At 36.6% G+C, this 19,691-nt stretch overlaps 5 protein-coding genes across 5 annotated transcripts in view; 2 read left to right on the forward strand and 3 right to left on the reverse strand.

Annotated features, from left to right (window-relative positions):
- Nucleotides 1-36: 36 nt before the first annotated feature.
- LOC106328794 (disease resistance protein TAO1-like) lies at nucleotides 37-4,709 on the reverse strand. Its single transcript, XM_013767307.1, has 4 exons — nucleotides 4,059-4,709; nucleotides 2,644-3,751; nucleotides 2,263-2,559; nucleotides 37-2,084 (listed from the first exon to the last, which is right to left on the reverse strand). Exons 1-4 carry the CDS (start codon nucleotides 4,643-4,645, stop codon nucleotides 156-158), a joined length of 3,921 nt encoding a protein of 1,306 aa, XP_013622761.1. The 5' UTR covers nucleotides 4,646-4,709; the 3' UTR covers nucleotides 37-155.
- A 1,127-nt stretch (nucleotides 4,710-5,836) lies between these two features.
- On the reverse strand, nucleotides 5,837-7,438 carry LOC106332353. The gene is made up of 2 exons (XM_013770821.1): nucleotides 6,818-7,438; nucleotides 5,837-6,236 (listed from the first exon to the last, which is right to left on the reverse strand). The coding sequence occupies exons 1-2, from the start codon at nucleotides 7,246-7,248 to the stop codon at nucleotides 6,020-6,022; spliced, it is 648 nt and encodes a 215-aa protein (XP_013626275.1). The 5' UTR covers nucleotides 7,249-7,438; the 3' UTR covers nucleotides 5,837-6,019.
- A 2,331-nt stretch (nucleotides 7,439-9,769) lies between these two features.
- On the reverse strand, nucleotides 9,770-10,891 carry LOC106332405. The gene is made up of 3 exons (XM_013770868.1): nucleotides 10,521-10,891; nucleotides 10,296-10,338; nucleotides 9,770-10,056 (listed from the first exon to the last, which is right to left on the reverse strand). Exons 1-3 carry the CDS (start codon nucleotides 10,800-10,802, stop codon nucleotides 9,932-9,934), a joined length of 450 nt encoding a protein of 149 aa, XP_013626322.1. The 5' UTR covers nucleotides 10,803-10,891; the 3' UTR covers nucleotides 9,770-9,931.
- A 4,555-nt stretch (nucleotides 10,892-15,446) lies between these two features.
- LOC106336162 (serine/threonine-protein kinase HT1-like) lies at nucleotides 15,447-17,844 on the forward strand. The gene is made up of 4 exons (XM_013774909.1): nucleotides 15,447-15,703; nucleotides 15,798-16,714; nucleotides 16,803-17,258; nucleotides 17,335-17,844. Exons 2-4 carry the CDS (start codon nucleotides 15,959-15,961, stop codon nucleotides 17,635-17,637), a joined length of 1,515 nt encoding a protein of 504 aa, XP_013630363.1. The 5' UTR covers nucleotides 15,447-15,703; nucleotides 15,798-15,958; the 3' UTR covers nucleotides 17,638-17,844.
- A 1,584-nt stretch (nucleotides 17,845-19,428) lies between these two features.
- The window catches only part of LOC106336496 (UPF0503 protein At3g09070, chloroplastic-like), a 1,728-nt gene continuing 1,465 nt past the window's right edge, over nucleotides 19,429-19,691 (forward strand). Inside the window, exon 1 of the mRNA XM_013775335.1 lies at nucleotides 19,429-19,691. Coding sequence (XP_013630789.1) covers nucleotides 19,558-19,691 — 134 coding nt within the window. The 5' untranslated portion in view covers nucleotides 19,429-19,557.

A 19,691-nucleotide genomic window follows, 5' to 3' on the forward strand; every position in this document is an offset into this window, starting at 1 on the left:
TAGTGTAGATTTTAGAATCTACACTTTCTACCGCCAAATATGAAAGAAAAATAGTTTTAAAAAATATTTACAAAACACAACATGATTGGAAAGGATTTATGCTCTAGAAATAATATGGGTTGTAAAAATCTTTACAGCAAAAATGTATTGTTTTTTCAGCTTCCATCAAAACGAGGCACCCAAACCGTTGGAGCAAGTAGCCCACATTCACCAATCTCCCATTTGTCATTGTGGACTTCAAACTCAAACAATAATTCACTGGAACTCACCATATTATCAAATTCGAATATGTATAAATGCTCATTTAAACGTGGAGTGAACATGTACCGTAAAAGTGCAGGTAGAAGGTGGTAGTTTTTTGGTCTACACATAACACCGACACCATTCTTTTCGTCCTTGATGCGAACAAACACTTCCATCACGTTCCACTGACCAGCCTCAACGTTATCCTTGTTAACCAACAAGACGCAAGCCTTGAATCTCAAGGACGTAGGGAAGTGCGTATCAATTCCATTCAGTTTCACTGAAAGGGAACTCCCAGTGGCTCGGTAGGTGAATTTTGGAGGCACTTTTTGTCCTGGTAAGAGCGCAAATCTACATGTTGGTGTCCTGACGATAAGGTCTCTTGCTTCTTGATTCAGTTTGAAGCATTTAACAAAGTTTAGATCAATGAACTTTGTATTGTGAAAAGAGCAATCTAGTCTCTCAAGAGACTCACAGTTCTCTGCATCAAGAAAGGCTATGGAGTCTGGAAGCTGTGGGAGAGAGACTAGCTTTGTGCAACCCTTGATCACAAGTTTATGTAGACGTGACATTTCCTTGATCCATACAGAAATTTCTTGTATTCTTGTATCGCTTAAGTGCAACTCTGTGATGCAGTCAAAAACATGTGGGGATTCCCCAAGGCTTTCACTGTATGTCATATGCAAGTCATCCAGACGATACCATGACTTGATTAATGAAGGCACTTGTTCTATCGCAGTTCCACTGAGCCTTAGATACTTAATATTCGTAGAAATCTCAGGAAAGAACTTCAACAGTGAGCAATCAGTAAGATCAAGTTCGTTGAGAGACTTCATGTTGATGTTGATAGGAAGAGCCTCAAGCTTTGAGCAACCTTGCAACCGCAACGTCAACAAATTGTGAAGATTTCCAATAGAGGAAGGTAACCCAACCAGACTTGAGCATTTACTAAGATACAGTTTCTTGAGACTTGTGATATTCCCAATAGACAAAGGTAGCTCAATAAGACTTGAACATTCATTGAGATCCAAACTCTCAAGATTAGTGATATTCCCGATAGAGGAAGGGAGCTTCATTAGACTTGAGCAGTCGTCAAGATACAAATTCTCAAGGTTAGTGATATATCCTATAGAGGAAGGGAGCTCCAAGAGACTTGAGCACTCAGAAAGATACAAGTTCTTGAGATCAGTGATATTCCCAATAGAAGAAGGCAGCTCCACAAGACTAAAACACTCACTCAGATCCAAATTCTTGAGACTAGTGATATTCCCAATAGAAGAAGGGAGCTTCACTAAACTTGAGCAACCTCTCAGATTAAATTCTTTGATATCAGTAGCATTACCACAAAAAGCAGGGAGCTCCACAAGACTTGAGCAACCACTAAAAATAAAATGCTTGAGATTCACGGCATCTCTAATGGAAAAAGGAAGCTCCACCAAACTTGAGCAATTCTCAAGATCCAATTTTCTGAGATTAGTTGCATTACCAATAGAGGAAGGGAGCTCAACTAGGTGCTTGCATCCATTGAGGTTTAATTTCTCCAGAGCAGTGACACATCCCATAGAAGAAGGCAGGTTCAAAAGAGTTGTACAACTCGTAAGATCCAAATCCTTGAGGTTTATAGCATTACCAATAGAGGATGGGAGCTCAACAAGATCTGAACACCCATTGAGATCCAGTCCCTCAAGATTAGTAGCATTCCCAATAGAAGAAGGGAGTTCAAGCAGATTTGAACAACCAGGAATCTTCAGCTTCTTTAGACTAGTGGCAGTTGAGAGATCAGGAAGCTCTTTCAAATTTATGGAAAAACTCAAATCCATCCATTTGAGGTTTCTAATCGTCTATACAAAAAAAAAAGACAACACACAAGAAGACTTATTAGTGAACTCATCAAAGAAAACAGTATGGTAAAATCATAAATAAAGTATATTGTACAAACAAAAAACATTTATCATAGTAACTAAATTGATGTATACAAACAAAGTATGCAAAAGAAATGATGATAAGAAAATTACTTACGTGAGTTCCTTCCCACAAATTCTCAAGCTCGCTGTCAGGCATGTTTAGTTCAACGAGGAACTGTGGGCTAAAATTAGAAGGCAGACACTTCATAGGAAAATGTTCCCAATGCAGTAGTCTAACTTTTCTAGGTAGATAGTTCACACTTTGTGACAAGTACGATATGGGTTCAATATAGTTACCATCAAGTCTTAAGAACTGAAGACTAGGCATGCTTTCAAAGGCTTTGTCACTTCTATATAACTCATCTGTGATCTCCGAGTACTTGAAATCTATGCCGACAACACTTCTACTACCCTGTAAAAGAATCCAAAGACGCATATAAGTAAAGATGATTAGTTTTATCAAATTTTGTAAAGGGCGACCAAAGTGAAAACTTACTGGTGTATCATTGTTCAGTACTTGGAATATATCTCTTGTATCAACTAAAAATTGACGCTGTCCAGGGTCATGAATAGATTGTGTACGGACGATTTCTCTACCCAAATGTGCTAGCAAATTATGCATCCTTATATATCCCGAGCTGACTGATATAAGAGATTTCTCAGCTAAGACGTGAAGACCTTGTCTTACATCAAAGAAACTCTCGGCAAGATGCTCTTCCACTTTCTCAACCCATTCATTGTTGAAAAAGCAGGCTATATAAAGAAATAGATTTTTATCTTCATAGCATAAGGCATCATAACTAAACTTTAAAATGCTTTCAATATCTCCGTCAAGGCTAATCTTTAACCTTGGTAGTGCCTTAGTCCATTCCTCCTTGGACATTCCTTTGAAGTAAGATCCCATAACCCTTAGTCCCAGTGGGAGTTTACCGGAAAGTTCTATAACTTCCCAAGCAAGCTGCTCGAAGCTATCATTTGGGGCCTTTTGACCAAAAGCATACATACAAAAGATTTGAAGAGCCTCATCATTTTGTGGAAAATCCACATGGTAAATCTGGTTAATCTTGTGTGCATTCAAAATCTTTTTATCTTGCGTGGTGATGATAATCCGACTTCCAGGACCGAACCACGTAGTTTCTTTGGCCATTGCATCCAATTGCACCAACTGATCCACATCATCAAGAACGACTAGCACTCTCTTGTCTTTTAACCTGTCTTGTGCAACACCCAAATGATGAAGCTTGATATCCTCCTGGTTGATTATTTGAGACAAGAACTCTTTCTGTAACTGCAGTTTCGCACTGTACTCGTCGTAGCAAGGTCTTGGATATCGCACTCTGATGTTCTCCATGAAAACACTAAGTTGGAACTGATGAGAGTATTTGCTGAATAAAACTCTGGCGATGGTGCTCTTACCAATTCCAGACGGACCCCAAATCCCTATCATCTTCACTTCATCAGATGCTAGGTGTAAAAGTGGTTCCACATTTTCTATATGAGTTCTCATCCCAACTAAACTATCAAAATCACTTGATACCGTGGAATTGATCAGCTCGTTTGAAACATCAGTGGCAATTTTTTCGATCATGGCTGCTTCATTATCCCTAACAAAAGGAAATTAAAGATGAATACATCGGTTAACACATTCGAATTAGTAGTTGTTGTGTCAAATCTACATACATATATAAATATCTCAAAATAACAACATTTAATGTTTTGTTCTCGTTAAGAAAAATGTTTTGTTTGCTAATACCTAATACTAATACCAACCAAAATCCTAAATTCCCCAAAATATCACAAACGATAATTATCAAATTTATGGTACTTTTGTAAATAATCCTAAATTATAAAATAATTTTATTAGTATTTAGATTGACAGACTAAAAGCAAAAGAAAAAGAAAATTATGAACCAGTTGCTTGAATGGTAACCAGCCACCGTGGCCACTTTTGCCAAAGCTTGTCTCCATCTCTCAATATCCTCCTTAGTTTTACCCGCACAAGTTTTTCTGAAAACTTTTCCAAATTCTCCTGTGAGCTTCTTAACATCAGATGGATCTACTTTATAGAAAATGGCCATTACAGTTTGACTCAACTCTTCCCTGCACTTCATAATCTCCACCAACTCGTCAAGACACCATTTCGAAGAAGCATAGTTCCTCGAGAGCAAGACGATTGCTATCTTAGATCCTCTAATAGCCCGTATGAGTTCGGGACCAATGGATTCTCCTCTCTTAATCTTATTATCATTGAACGGTGTGATTCCTTTTCTTTGAAATTCCTTTTGAATGTGACTGAAAAAGTCTCTGCGGACATCCTCCCCACGGAAGCTTGGAAAGACATGGTGTGTCCAATTGTGAGACAGAGTAGTTGGAGTTGATGGAAGAGATAAAGAAGAAGAATCTAGTTTTTTATGGAATCTGAACTTTCTTAAAAGCGTGAAGAAGCTAATTGCTGCTGCAGCAGCAGCAACAGTGGGAAGGAGAAAAGAAGAGGTCATTTTGTGTGTGGTAGAGAGAGACCAAGAAGCTCTCTAGCAAGATATGTGGAGGAGTTTAGGTATGCAAAACGTTGACTCTGTCTACATTGACCGAGACCGAGAACGTTGATTTAGTAAAAGAGAGGAATTGTCGTGGAAAACTTGTCACCGGAGAAAATGATCAACTTACTTTATTTTATTTAATGTTTGTCCACAAAATTTTTCACTCTCTCCCGCCAAAAAAAAATCAATGTTTGTCTCGTAGCCGAATGTTACTCCTTCCGTTTTATTTTAATTGTCGTTATAGGTTTATGCACACAAATTAAGAAAACATATAATTTTGTATATTTCCTAAACAAAAACACAATTACCTATATAACTAACCATTTTTCAACCAATTGAAAAATAAAGTGGTGAATCTTATTGATAAATTTTGCTTGAAACTATATTTATTTTGAAACGAAATTTTTTTCATACAACAACGACAATTAAATCGAAACAGATGGATTAATTAATGTATGGCACCACCATTCTTTATGATGTCAAAGCTTTTAAGAAGTCTTGAGGTTTTAATTCATATCGGCACCTAGTCTCAGAGCAGGAAGAATTCACCTATTTTATGCATTATCCTAAGAGCTGCACCGTTAGCTTCTGTTCCAAGTAACTCAAAGACTATGAACCCTGTATACCTTTGTCAAGATGTTCTTACTCTGTTTCCTAGACCAACATTCTAGACCAACATTGTTGTGTCTAATTAAAAAATCTGTTTAGTGATTTGTGTTTGTGGGCAATTGAGTTTCAGACTACTTTCTTTCAGGACATTGACCACTAAATTGCTTCTTTTTTTGACAGGCAATACTTAGATAATCTTATTAGCGGCATTCGGATGGGACTTCCTTGGAAGCAAAGAAACTGAAAACTTCAAGTGTATAGGTTTCTTCTTTCTCGTCTTCGTTTTTCTGATTGGATTCTGAAACTGCCTCAATGTCTTTTGTTTTATCAAGTATTTAAGCTCAGTTCATGCTAAATTTGTGAGTTCTAATTCGAAGAGATGAGTCAAAATCCAAATGTAATTTAAATCAATAAAAGAAGGATTTTGCTCATTTATGTCCAAGATCCTTGTCTGCTATTGTCTTTCAAAGCCAAAGATGTTTTGTGTCTGGAAACTAAAGAGCCAAGATAAACTTTCTTGGTCGCGCAGAGGTTTCACCAAGCCGGAGTAGAGATGAATATTATACAAGATGTAAGGCTCACAAGTCACAACAATCTAAAAACCTACTACCAAGTTTTTACAGCTACAAAACGTGTGAACAATCAAGCGACAGGAGGGATCGATTTAGCGAAAGCAAACAGCTCAAGAACAGGGGAAGAAGAGAGAGCGAGAAGGAAATTGTTTCATTTCAGGACTTTGAAATGGAAAAGCCAAGAGACAATGAAGGCAAAGATCATAACGGCAAGTAAGAAGTTCATAACACGGCGACCATGCCAGGTTCCCCGTGTCTCTGTCTGAGTTTGTCCTGCAGTTGTTTGTGAATGGGCAGAGGCATTGCTCTCTTGGTTTGACTGTTCGCCAGCAACGTTTATAGCCATTGCACCGCATATCTCACATGTCCTGCTCAGATTCACAGAAACCATATCAGTATAGTCTTACTCACTTCAACTTTCAAACACACAAGAAGAAGAAGATCTAACTCTAACCGGTTAGGCGGTTACTACTGCTTAAAACAATGCAAAGACCCTAGACAGAACTATTGGTATAGTGGTGACTGGTAAGAGAATCAAACTAAGCAAAAGGGACTGCAAGATTCTCAATACAAAGCCAATCACAGAAACAGGATTTAATTGAGAAAAAAAACAGTCAGTCCAAATTTGCAGGAAAATAAGAAGATAAGACATAATTTCAACACATGGTAATAAAAACTGAATAATTGGTGTCGCCTAAACTGTAGATTCCAGCTTCAGTTGATAACAATCATATAGATCTCTAGAAATCAGACAAGAGAATAAATCAAAGGACATAAAACATATAATTTTGTTTCCTCATTATGTTTCACACATCACTAATTTTTTCCACAGATTCATAAGAATATGTAGAATTTTCTAAATAAAAGAGGAAAAAATAAATGAAGTCTTTGAGAATAATTTAGGATACTTGCATGTTTCCTTTGTGAACAAAAAAGAAAAAAAACTTACATGTTTCCTTTAATCTTGAACCAAGTTTCAGCACACTTACTGTGAGCTACACCCAAATCACCTTTACAAAAGCAACCCAATTGCAAAGGCAAACCATAATACTCTTCTTCAACATCATCTTCTTCTTCTTGTTCATCAGAACTATCTTCTTCTTCATCTTCTTTGTTAGTCTCCAAAGGCAGATGACAGATCCTGCAATCTATACCTTCTTTCCTCTTCTTCTTTTTCTTTCTCCTCCTCGCCCTTCTCTTCTTACCGCCACCAGAATGTAGCTTCTTCACTGGACGCGTCACACCACCGCTCTCTAAATCGACTTCAGACAAGGATTCCAAGTCGGAGGACTCGCCGTCGATGCTAATTTCGACTGAGTACGGCGAGTCTCTAAGAGTCGCCAAATGGTGATGTGGAGATCCAAAAGCAAAAGAAGGCATGTTTCTTGAAGATTAAAGCAAAAGGGTCATGGGTTTTACGAGGAAAGGACACAAAACAAAAGAAAATAGAAAACAATTATTACAGAAAAGCTAATTTTGTTTATTTTGGTTTATGTACTTGCAGAGGGAAGAGATGTTGGAGAAAGTGAAAAGGAAGAAGCTTATTCTTTTCTCTTAGGACAAAAGAGCAGCTTCTGTTATGTTCTGTTCTTTTAATTGTTTTATTTTTTTCTCTTAAAAAACAAAATTACTTCTTTGTCTCCCTCAAGTTTGGTAAGATATTTATTTCAGACCGACTGCTTTTTAACCATTGTTAGATCCCGTGGTACGGAATCTTTTTCTTTTGAGAAAATTGTTTTCTTAGAGAGAAAAAATGATAAGTATAGGCTTTTTAGACTAATATCTATTTTGTGTCATTTTTATCTATAATACCCTTTAATATTTTTGAAAATAAATTTAATAAATAGTTTTACAAGCAAAAAAAATTTGGAAAAATAGTAATTATTGATAAAATACATATATGAACTTAGTAGTATTTTTTCAGTTCTAAAAATATTTAAATCATAATTTTCAGATTATGTTCTAAATAAAGTAGAAAAAAGCATTCTACAAAGTAGAAAAAAGCATTCTACAAAGTAAAAAACGAAATCCACTTTTTTCATTGAATGTACAATGTTTAGAATATGTGATCTACGTAAATAAGAGTATTCTAAAAATATTTAGAATACACATTCCGCGTAGAAACCGACTTCTACAAATTTACAGTAAATCTAAAACATATAGAAATCAAAATCTACACATTACTATAATTCTAAAAACCTGTAGAAACCGATTTCTACATATTAGTTGTATTCTACGGATAAGAAATCAGTTCATAAAAATATGGAAACAAAATATTTGGGAATATTCACTTTCATATTTTGAAAAAAATAATTTTTAAAAAAATAAAACAAAAAAAACGAAAAAAAGTCACGCCGTCTTCTATATTCTATTGATTGTTCACAAAATTTTCACAAAATTTTCACATTATTTCTACCATGATACATATCTATGTTTCCGTTGATCGATCGGTCTATAATTCGAGATCAGTCGTATGAAATCGACCTTTTCCGATCGAGTGAAATAGACCTGGTCGATCTGTATATGCTCCGCGTTTTTTTTGCATAATGATCAGGATCGATCGATCCGTTCGACCTTGTAATTTCGGATCGATCGATCCCGCTTGATCGAATCCATTATTTATTATATTTAAAAATTACAATTTTAAGGATATTATTGCCATTTTGAAAATAATTAGTCTAATAAAACATAAAATATATGAAATTAGTATAAAAGGACATAGTTATCATTTTTTTGCTCTGAAAAAATAATTTTCCTTTCTTTTTTCACTTTCAGAGTAAGGTTGATTTTCTTATTTTTCGTACTAATTAAAGAGTATTTGCAAACTATGAAACTATAATTCACTTATTGAGGAAATTCAACGTGGAATCAACTAAAACTTGAGGGAGACAAAGAAGTAATTTTGTATTGAGGTGAGTGGTACAAAGGAGGTCAAATTATAAATTATATAAAAGATGAAGGGCATTGATGAAACTAATCACAGTAGTCACTGTCGGTACCAGTGACTGTCAGGATGTAACTATGTTGGCTAAGAGGAAACTCACTGTTTCTTTAATAATTGTTCGAACGAAACTGTTTATCAGAAAAAATTGTTCTAGCGAAAATAAAAGGACACCACATTTTGAAAGATTTATCCTGGTTTACATAACTACACTTGGGATTAAAAATGTCAATTTTCTTGATTTTATTGTTACAATATTTAGATTTGGAATTACATATGTTTATTTTGTAACTATATAAACTGTGAATTCTCCTTTTTTTAGTTTAGTCTAATATCAATCATAGTCCTATTTTTCAATCACATGGAGGGTTTTAGTAGATCATAAATGTTCGTATAAAATTAGTTATAAACTAAAATGTTAAAATTAGGGTAATATGCCCTACTGTAAATCAATTTTATTTAGAATCTTGTTAATTCTAGTTTATATAATACTCAGATTTATCAAATGACACCAATAACTCTCTGTATCATATGAAGATTTTGGAATTCAGGGAACGAGTCACTCTTCCAACAAAAGTTGTCAAGCGTAACAAACAAGCATTGATTGACGCAAATGTATCTCTGATATCATCGAAAGGAAACCTGAGCATATGGTGAGAGCAAGCACTGGAGTTGGCTAGGATGACTGTGGCAAGACTAATACAGATCTTCGTTTTACAGAGGGATGCAGAGAAGATTGGATTTTGCTGGATCATACTATATGGAAACAGAAGTATACAGAACAAAATTTCAGACACTTTAAGAAAGTACAGAACAATAGTTATTTGATCTGGTCGGTTCTCAAAAACAAAACAAAAGTGTTGTCGATTACAAACCAAACCCTGCAATTGGTAACTAGAGGTTTATTAAAAAAGCAGAATTATCCTACAAAATAAATTTAGTAGCTAAACTCTAGGCTCATTGTTGCAGGCACATCAAAATCCATCTCAAGAAGCGTCAACGTCTTAATAAGATGAACCTAAAAACCAACTATCATCCGAAGATTATGTATCATTCCTTCTTTATGCTTGAGAAAACAGACATATATCTAAGAAGTACCCACAAACAATGGAAGTACACAGATCAGTCAGCTTGTACTTGGGCGGCGGTTGCACTTGCAGGTGTGGTCTTTGACAGGTTAGGGATATACTTCCAGCAGCGTTTGTGAACTCCGCTTATCTTCTTTGGAGCTTCCGCAGCTCGCAAGCCTGCATTGTGAGAAATATGTTAGTCATACTGAAGCTGCAATAACTTTAGTGTGTGGACTAAATACAAGTGCATCTCATAACAAACCAATGCAGCTTTGACTATCTAGTTTCATTAGTGGATACTCTTATACATGAAAAGAACCGTTATACTAATATTAAGTCTTTTCTCCCTATCATCATCTTCAACGAGGGCAGATGAAGGAAGGAACATAGAAGGGATGATGAAAACAAAAACTCACCGTCTTTGTGAACAATCCCCCACGCTTTTCCATGTCTACCATCCTGCATTTGAATCCACAATCAATCAATCAAACAAAGAACCCTAATGATCTGGTGAAGGAAACATTTTTCAAAGCGCCCAAATGTTAAACCTTTCAATCATGAAATGAATGCAATGAGGAAAACGATGAGAACCCATAACATAAAATTCACAGGAGACGCATAAGAGAGCGAAAAGGCGAAACCTTGTAGAGATTGATCTTAGTGATCTCGTAAGAGACTCCGTTCCAGTGAGCTTTAGCCATATGGTATCCAATTCCCCAATTGGGTAAGAACTGAGCGACTTCGATTAGGTTCTTATTCTTCTTCTTCCTTCGTTTAGCTTTAATCGGATCGGAGCTAGGGTTTTCAGTGGCCGGAGATGCCGCCGCCGGCGATGAGAAGTTTCTCAGGAGGTTGAGCGAGAGTCTGAAAGCACCGATGGTTTCGGTTCTAGAAACGGCTCTGTTCATAAGGCTCGCCGCCATTGTATCTCTCTCTCTCGCTCGTTACGCCGTCTCTATTGGCTTCTGGTTGATCGGCGATTGAGGTTTAGGAGAAGAGAACGAACCACAGGTTTTTGGTTTATTCACATACTGAACCCATTAATATTTGATAAATTACAGTTTGACCCCGTTACTTATGCTTTTCGACACTTTCTGCCTATATTTTTCAGTCCCTAATCGATAGTGTTATTTTCTCTTGGGCTGTGTCGGTCGATGTGTGTTAGAAATGACATTCAAAGTTTGTCTTAGGATGATTTGACCCCAAAAATAAGTTTGTCTTAGAATGCAAGTAAATATGAATAAGTGGGAGATCATATTTTGACCCAAAAAAATAAAATAAAGAAGAAAGATATATGATCATAGGTTTCATACACCGGTTCAAGCTGCTTTGTGGCAACCTAATTAAATATCGCAGTCCCTAACCTACTTGTTTTATAGCACTCTTAAACAAGAAAATAAACTGTAATAGTTGCCTAAATCTCCTTCAGCATCATTACTTTTTCTTACGTAAGTTGACTGTAATTGTTTACGACCAAAGCATACCAAAAACATTAACTAGGTCAAAATAATATGTAATGCAGGTAGACATACGAAATTGAATTCATTTTTATTCGATAATAATAAAAGTAAAACAAAGGTTTCCAAATTACATATTATGGAAATACAAGAAGTAAAAGCTTATACTAGGAAATGAGAAATCTGATAGGATATTAATGTCATAATGAGATGCTGGAGAATGTTCACCAGTATTTTTATGTTGTTGTGAGGAAGTTGAGTACTCACATTTGATAGTGTATAATGGAATGCTTCTTCTCTTTATATCCTAAAGCTCTGAATCTTCTTTTTCATTTTTGTTTGGATTACCAAAAAGAGAAGAATTCTCGGAAGCTCTACAAGATATAGCAAACATTTTTTTTGTCAATTTAGAGATAAATGATACAAATGTAACCTGAAGTGTGCTGCAGAATAACTTGAATGAACTTACATTTTAAGTTTCCTTTGCTTCCTGCTTGATCACGATCGACGTCCTTATCCATTGACTTATGTTGGTGCTCCCTTCCCCTGGTCTGAGAGTGCAAGTCTAAACCTTCAACGGTTCCTGTCGCCTTTCTTGTAGAATTTAGAGAAGATTCCACATCTCCCTATATAAAAAAGACACGTTAAAAGCAAGCTTAAAATATACATAAACTGCTGAGAGAGACAGTAACATCTTAACTGGAAATGATCCACCATCACCAGAAAATCCTTGCGAAGTATATTTACTCCTAAAGTCAACAATATCTGGAAGCCGAAGACCATTAAGAATGCTTGGTCCACCTCTGAACTGTCTGTCTCCCAAGTCAATGGAAGGTTGAGAGAATCTTGAAGCAGGTCTAAACTCGAAATATGCCTCATGCTCTTCTCTAGCTCTAATTGGTGATATCTGGTCAAAGTCTCTATCCGATAATCCTGAAAAATAATCTCCTGATCTTTCAACATCTTCACTGCGTAGGTGAACAGTCTTGAGGTACTCCTGGACAACAGTATTCAAATGTCTACGTCCATCTTGCTCTAATAAGGCATGTTTTAGTAGTGGAGTGTTCAGAGAAGGATACTCTTTCACAGCTGGCATATTAGGTTGAAATCCAAGAATTGGAGTAACAGGCTGATGCACTTGTGGATGTTTCTGTAACCTTTGAGCTAGGCCTATGGGGCACAAATGAGACTGCACTGCTAGATGTTGGTTATGGAAATGGCCTCCCTGATGCATCTGATTATGAACTACATCAGTTGTTGGTGCCGTCGTATGCTGTTGGGGCAATGAAGGTTTTGGCAAGGGTTGCTGTGAAGAATGTAAACCTGATGAGCTTTCAGGGACTGGGGCTCTTCCATACTTACGCACCATTTGCTTCCAATATTGAGCTCTTGTTAATTGACTTGGTAACGAAGACTGTTGTTTGTGCATAGTAGGAAGAGGCTGAGGTGGGTGAATATCCTGCACTTGTTGGAAATGTGGTTGAGCTTGCACGTTTATGAGACCTTGAGAAGCTGGAAATGTCAGTGATGGATGTTGCGGGTGAGATGGCACTGACGGGTAGCTCTGAGATTGGAGCTGTGGTTGAGTTTGCATAAGAGAGTGATTTTGAGCCCCATAATGAATTTCTGGCTGCACATAGAGTACTTGATGCTGGGGAGCTAAACTTGGAAGGTGTAACCGTTGTTGATGCATGGAGTATCCATCATCATCGTTTTGGTAATACTGCTGATATGGTTGTTGGTACCATTGATCTTGAGTCAGCGTTGCAGCAGCTACACCATGATCCTGTGCATTCGCATGAGAGGTAGCCGTAACAACATTGGCCTCATTGTAAGCATGCATCTGAACTTGCATTTCCTGAAAGCATTTAGTACAATATATACATGTAAGAACCAAAGAACAAACACATCTATACTGTATTTTTGACATAAATATAGATTAAAAATCTCACAGGACAAACTTGAACATGCTCATGCCATTGAAGGTGCGCAGTTTTAACTCCACACCTGGTACACATAACAAGAGAGTTGCCGAATGCACACCTCAAGTCATGTAATGAACTAGCAGACAGAGAGCCAAGCCATGTGCATCCACTGTTTTGGTATAAACAGTAGACCACGGTTTTGCCAATAGTATCAGCCAACACTTTATTTGACTCCACGAGTGGCTGTAAAAAGATGGCATATAACTTTAGTGTGCAAACATGAAACAACCAACTAAGCAAACAGAAAAGACAAATAACTTATTTTGAAAGATGAAGAACAAACCATTGCATCAGTTTCTGTGACTAAGTAATAACCATCATAAGGGCACGCCTTAGTGGTGCTTGCGACGTAAGCTAAACATGGCTTACAGTATAAGTGACCGCACATAGACTGGAGAGCTTCATTTGGGTTGATAAGAAGTTGGCAAACAGGACAGAAATGCTCCCCGGGAACTGATTCAATTTTCGCTATGCGTTGAATGTCAAAACCCATTGGTTTTCAGATCTCAAGAGCTGTCGTGGCCTAATGACAAAGCAGCTTTTAAGTCTATGAGATAAATAACAAATGGAGAATTCAAAATTAGTAGGTAGATTCACACTAGACTGATCTCTCATAAAACATATACTAAAGATTCTAGCAACTGCGATTTCCACCAAGAAAAGAGATTAATTAACACAGTCACCACATGGAAATACAAAGAGAGAAGTGACCACGAGATGCAGTGTAATGTAAGTAAACTTGAACTAGAACAAAGGAAAACGACGAGATCACGAAGCGTTGTTGATGGATGTTACATGATACTTACTTGTGAGAAAACTGACGATCGCCGAGAGAAATAGAAGAGAGTCGAGACCGGAGATGAAAATACTTGAGGAGTTGCTGTAATTATATAGGTATTTATTTGGTTTTAAACTTTTCTTTGATACTAGGACAAACTTGAATACATGTACTACAGTCAAGCTTTCTGTCTATATAGATTTCTTTCTTATTCAAAAGTTCATGTAAGATATATAACTAGATTAGGTCAAAGTTTAAAATTATTAGATAATTTCACGCTTTTGAAACTTTTTAAAACAATTATGTAGTTATTGATTAAATTAGTAATTTGGCCTTTTTAATTAATCAGATATGAAATATATTAAGTAAATATGTTCGCACTCTTTCAAATTATTTCTTAACTTATATGAATCGAATTCCTAATAAATTCTATTTGGTTTTAAATTTTCTTTGATACGGAGACAAACTTGAATACATGTACGGTCAAGCTTACACGTTTTTAAAATCTTTGTCCATATAGATTTTGGATTGTTTTTCTGAACAATCCTCGTATTATTTTTGATTTGAACAAATGTATATTCGTTCAAAAAATACATGATATAACTAGAGCTATCAAACGTCCAATTAGGCTTGCCCATGCAGACCATTTGTATTTTAGACATTAGTCGGTCCATAATGGATAGTAGTCCAAAATTGTTAATGCCCAATAAAAATATGCCGCATGGACAGTCCATTTCAATATAAATTTTAAATTCATGTAATTATTTCATAAATTTGAATTTCCTCCAAATCTTGAAATCCCATGTTTCCGTCAAATCCACAAAATATCATTTTCTGCCTAACCGAAAATCATGTTTTCTGTCAAAATCGCAGGAACAAGACCATCCAAGAACCTCAACACACTCTCCATGTACTGAGAGTGGAACTCGGCTCCACAGTTTGCTTCATAGTGACTCGGGGATGGATCGAGCGAAAAGGCCAGGAGATGAAGCAGCCAGACCGCTTTGGCCAACCCCAAAAACTCTCCATAGAACTGTCTTCTTGGATGGTTACCAGCTAAAACCATCTCCCGCTGCTCCAAGTAGTCCCCGAACAAGGACTCTTACATTCTGTGGTGAATGACGGAAAGGTACTTCTTGGGAGCAGAACTTACCAAAATGGCAAGTCGATCAGGGCTGATAAGAGAAGACAGGCTTCCAGTCCATGTAAAACTTCTCGTGGTCGATCGAATCCTTGGAAGATTTATATTGGGCCAAAACTAAGCCTTCAAAATTTATTTTAGTATCTGAAGTTCCGAAACATCAAAAATAATAATTTAAGCTTCTCCACCAAAAGCATATCATAGATGCTGACAGATTCGACCCACACGAAAAAAAAAAATCATAGATGCTGATAAGAGAGTTCGAAAATGCTGTCGTTTTACACGTAACTTTCTCAAAAATTCCAAAAAAGAGGTGTCAAAAAGGTCTTCTCAGAATCCATTCCAAACCGTCATATATGGTTTAAGCTCCTCCCATCGATTCCTCCTTCCTCCTTCCGCCTTCAAATCGCCGGATCTTCTCGATTCCGATTCCCTTCTCCCTCCCTGATTCCCTGTTTCAAAGGTAAACATTTTAGCTTCCCGATTTGTCGATAGATCCAACCATTATCATCCGCAATAGCTTCTGTTTGTTTGGCGTATGATTGGGTCTAATTCAGGATTTCCGGCGATTTGGTGGATGCGTGGAGAAAACTTGTATTCGTAGAAAAGCTTTATCTCTTTTGGTTTGTGGGGTTTGTGGGTTAATGGTTGAAGAGAGAAAGATAGGGTTTTGAAAAGGTTTTGTTGGAGATTGCTTAAAAGCATACGACTTTGGACTATGGATGAAGAGGCTTCTTCTTGGATTAGGAGGACTAAGTTCTCTCATACTGTTTCTTACCGTCTCAACTCCTCAAAGCTAGCCTCTTTCCCTCTTAAGGTTAACCAAGATAATGTTTCTCAACTTCAAACAAGGCCCCAGAAGTTGGTTTCAAGTAGTTCACCGAATGTATGTGTTGTTGTTGATTCGGAAACACAGACAAACCCTGTAACTAATAAACAGAGATCCGTCTCTCCCTCCCCTCAGATGTCTCTCCCTGATGTCTTTAAGGAAGCTAGGTCTGAGCGTAAGAGATTCTCCACTCCGCATCCGAGAAGAATAGACTCTGAAAAGGGAATGAAGGTTAAGTTATCTCATAAAGACTCCTTTGAGAAGAGGAGATCGTTCAACTTGCGGTCTCCTTCGGTTCCCATCAGAGATCTTAGCACTCTGAGGATTCAAGAGAGGGTGAGCAAGAGCAAGAAGGACACCGGATGGTCTAAGCTTTTTGATAACGGTAGTGGTCGTAGAGTCAGTGCTGCTGAAGCTTCTGAGGAGTACCGTATCGATATGTCGAAGCTATTCTTTGGGCTTAGGTTCGCTCATGGGCTGTACAGCCGACTGTACCATGGAAAGTATGAAGATAAAGCTGTTGCCGTGAAGCTTATCACTGTCCCTGATGATGACGAGAATGGATGCTTGGGAGCACGGTTGGAGAAGCAGTTTACCAAGGAAGTCACCCTCTTGTCTCGGTTGTCTCATCCAAATGTTATCAAGGTGATTACACTCTCTTTTGGCCAATATAGGTGGAATGATGTCTATGGTTTGTTCTAACTTTTCTTCTCTTGTCTGTGTGCTAAAACAGTTTGTGGGAGCGTATAAAGATCCGCCTGTATACTGTGTCCTCACTGAATATTTACCTGAAGGATCTTTAAGATCTTTTCTACACAAGCCTGAGAATAGGTCTCTTTCTTTGAAGAAGCTTATAGAGTTTGCTCTAGATATCGCAAGAGGAATGGAATATATCCACTCACGACGAGTAATCCATCGAGATCTTAAGCCGGAAAATGTATTGATAGACGAAGACTTCCAGTTGAAGATCGCTGACTTTGGGATAGCGTGCGAGGAGGAGTACTGTGACATGTTGGCTGATGATCCAGGGACTTACAGGTGGATGGCACCTGAAATGATTAAACGGAAACCACACGGGAGAAAGGCTGATGTGTATAGCTTTGGACTCGTTTTGTGGGAGATGGTAGCTGGAGCAATCCCTTATGAGGACATGAATCCTATTCAAGCTGCCTTTGCAGTCGTGCACAAGGTAAAGTGTGTTCTGACTATTATGGTTCAGTTGTTTCAACCATTTGAGATCTTATAAACGTTGATTTGTGGTTCAGAACATTAGGCCGGCTGTTCCGGGAGATTGTCCAGCGGCTATGAAGGCATTGATAGAGCAGTGCTGGTCGGTTGCACCGGATAAGAGACCTGAGTTTTGGCAGATAGTGAAAGTGCTTGAGGAGTTTGAGGATTCACTGGAACGTGAAGGGTGTTTAAATCTGGCTTCGAACAAGATATGCAAGGATCCAAGGAAAGGTCTGAAACATTGGATTCAGAAACTTGGACCGGTCCAAGGAGGAGGAGGCAGCAGCAGCAGCAGCGTTCTTGGTGGATCGGCTTTGCCGAAGCCTAAATTCGCTTGAGAGATGTTGTAAGAATGTCTTTTTGTAAATTTATATGTAAAATACAAAACAAAAAGGTTTTGTATTTGTGATGTGTTGTATGATCCTGTCCTGTTTTTGTGGGTTGTGATGTGATCTGTAATCTTTCATCTTCTTCTCTAGATTTGTTGTGTGTAATGACAATCAAACTGGGGAATGGTTTTGTGATTCGATGTTTATGGGCTTCACTAACGTTTAGAGTCTTTAGTGGACATATAGTAAATGGGGACCGGACAAGCCCGTTTTAACATTCCTAATTTCGACTAGTTCCAACAAAATGTAACAGTTATCTAGAGGAAAATAAATATAACATTCATCTATAAACAGATATAAGATAACATTTCTTTGGCATAAAGAAACACATTGAAACGAAATCACGCTTTTATTCTATTTTTTTTCCTATAGAGGAAAACATAGAATTGAATTGAAGATGGTTTTATAGAAAACCTTTATCTTCGGTAAATGATGCTCCATCCGTTCCACTAAAATAGATTTTTAGAAAAAAATCTTTGTTTCACAAAGATATATCTTTTTGTGTTTTCTATGAAAAAAATTGTAAACTTCGAAAAAATTAATTGAATTAATTGAATTACTATTGGTTAAAAGTTATTGAAAATTGAAAATTACAGAAAACGATACATTTATTATGGTAGTTTAATGTGTTTTCTTAATATGTGTGAAAATAATAAAAAGTCCATCTTTGTGAAATGGATGAAGTATGAAAAAATATATTTTGCAATATCTTGTTGACAGTAATTAAATTTTTTAAAATATTTAATTATAAAATACAGTAATTTATTTTCTCTGTTTTTACTATAATGTAATTAATAGTTGTTAGTAATAACACATTGTCACATTGTTGACAAAAAAGAAGAAGTAATAACACACATTAGTTGGTGATAATGATGTAACATTTGAACAACACACTTTATTTTAAATAATTAAGGTGTTGCTTGAGAGAAAAAATATGTTCAAATGTTACATCTTGCTGCACTAAACTCTTGTTGCTATCTACTTGAAAATCAACCACCAATACCCTATATTTTTTTTTCTTTTATTTACTGATTCAAAGAAGTGATGGAAGTAGCCAAATATTTACCCTATTTACCCAAAAGGTAAAGAAAACAAATACTCGTGGCCCATGATGGGATGGGATGTGTTGATTCAGCAACTCACCAGATACAAGATCTATAAAAGCATGTATGTTTGATCAAAAAAAAAAAAAAGCATGTATGTTAAAAGTTAAAACAAATCAATGGATCTTAATCTTTACTCCACCGGTTAATTTTAATTTTTAAACATCTTACCAAATAAATGACCAAATTAAGCTAATTAGTATATTTATGATCGGTTGGCTGTTATTAACATTTGATAAATATTCATATAATTATGAACACGACATGGTTAACTTTTGAATAATTTATACTCCGTCCGTTCTTTAATGATAGATTTTTTAGAAAAAAGTTTGTTTTAGAAATATATATTTTTGTGTTTTCTAAAAAAAAATTGTAAACTTCGAAAAATTTAATTGACTTTATTGAATTATTACTGGTTAGAAGTTATTGAAAATTGAAAATTATATAAAATGATATATTTATTATGGTAGTTTAATGTGTTTTTTTTAATAAGTTTTAAAATATTAAAAAGTTTAGAACAGAGAGAAAATATTTTTTAAGAAAATAAATAACGCAGGAATTAAAGTACAGAATTTAATACTATAAAATTATAAATACGTATTAACACGCACTAAAACTCTAAAAGGGACAGCTAAAAACGAAAAAGGTTAAAGTGTTGACAACGAAACGCAACGCAGCTCAACTCTCTATCCTAGACATGTCTCTCTGACCCATTCAACTCCACTCTCTTCCATTCCACTGAACCACTCCTGATCCCTTATTAGCCATGACCCACCGAACCCAGCGCCGTCGCCGTCGTCACTCCTCCGTCTGCCACCGTCACCCCACTTCCAAACCCACCGCCGGTCTATGTGCCGCCTGTCTCCGCGAACGCCTCTCCACCATTGAATCTCTCTCTTC

The sequence above is a fragment of the Brassica oleracea genome, chromosome C3 (genome assembly GCF_000695525.1).
Source record: "Brassica oleracea var. oleracea cultivar TO1000 chromosome C3, BOL, whole genome shotgun sequence".
NCBI lineage: Eukaryota > Viridiplantae > Streptophyta > Magnoliopsida > Brassicales > Brassicaceae > Brassica > Brassica oleracea.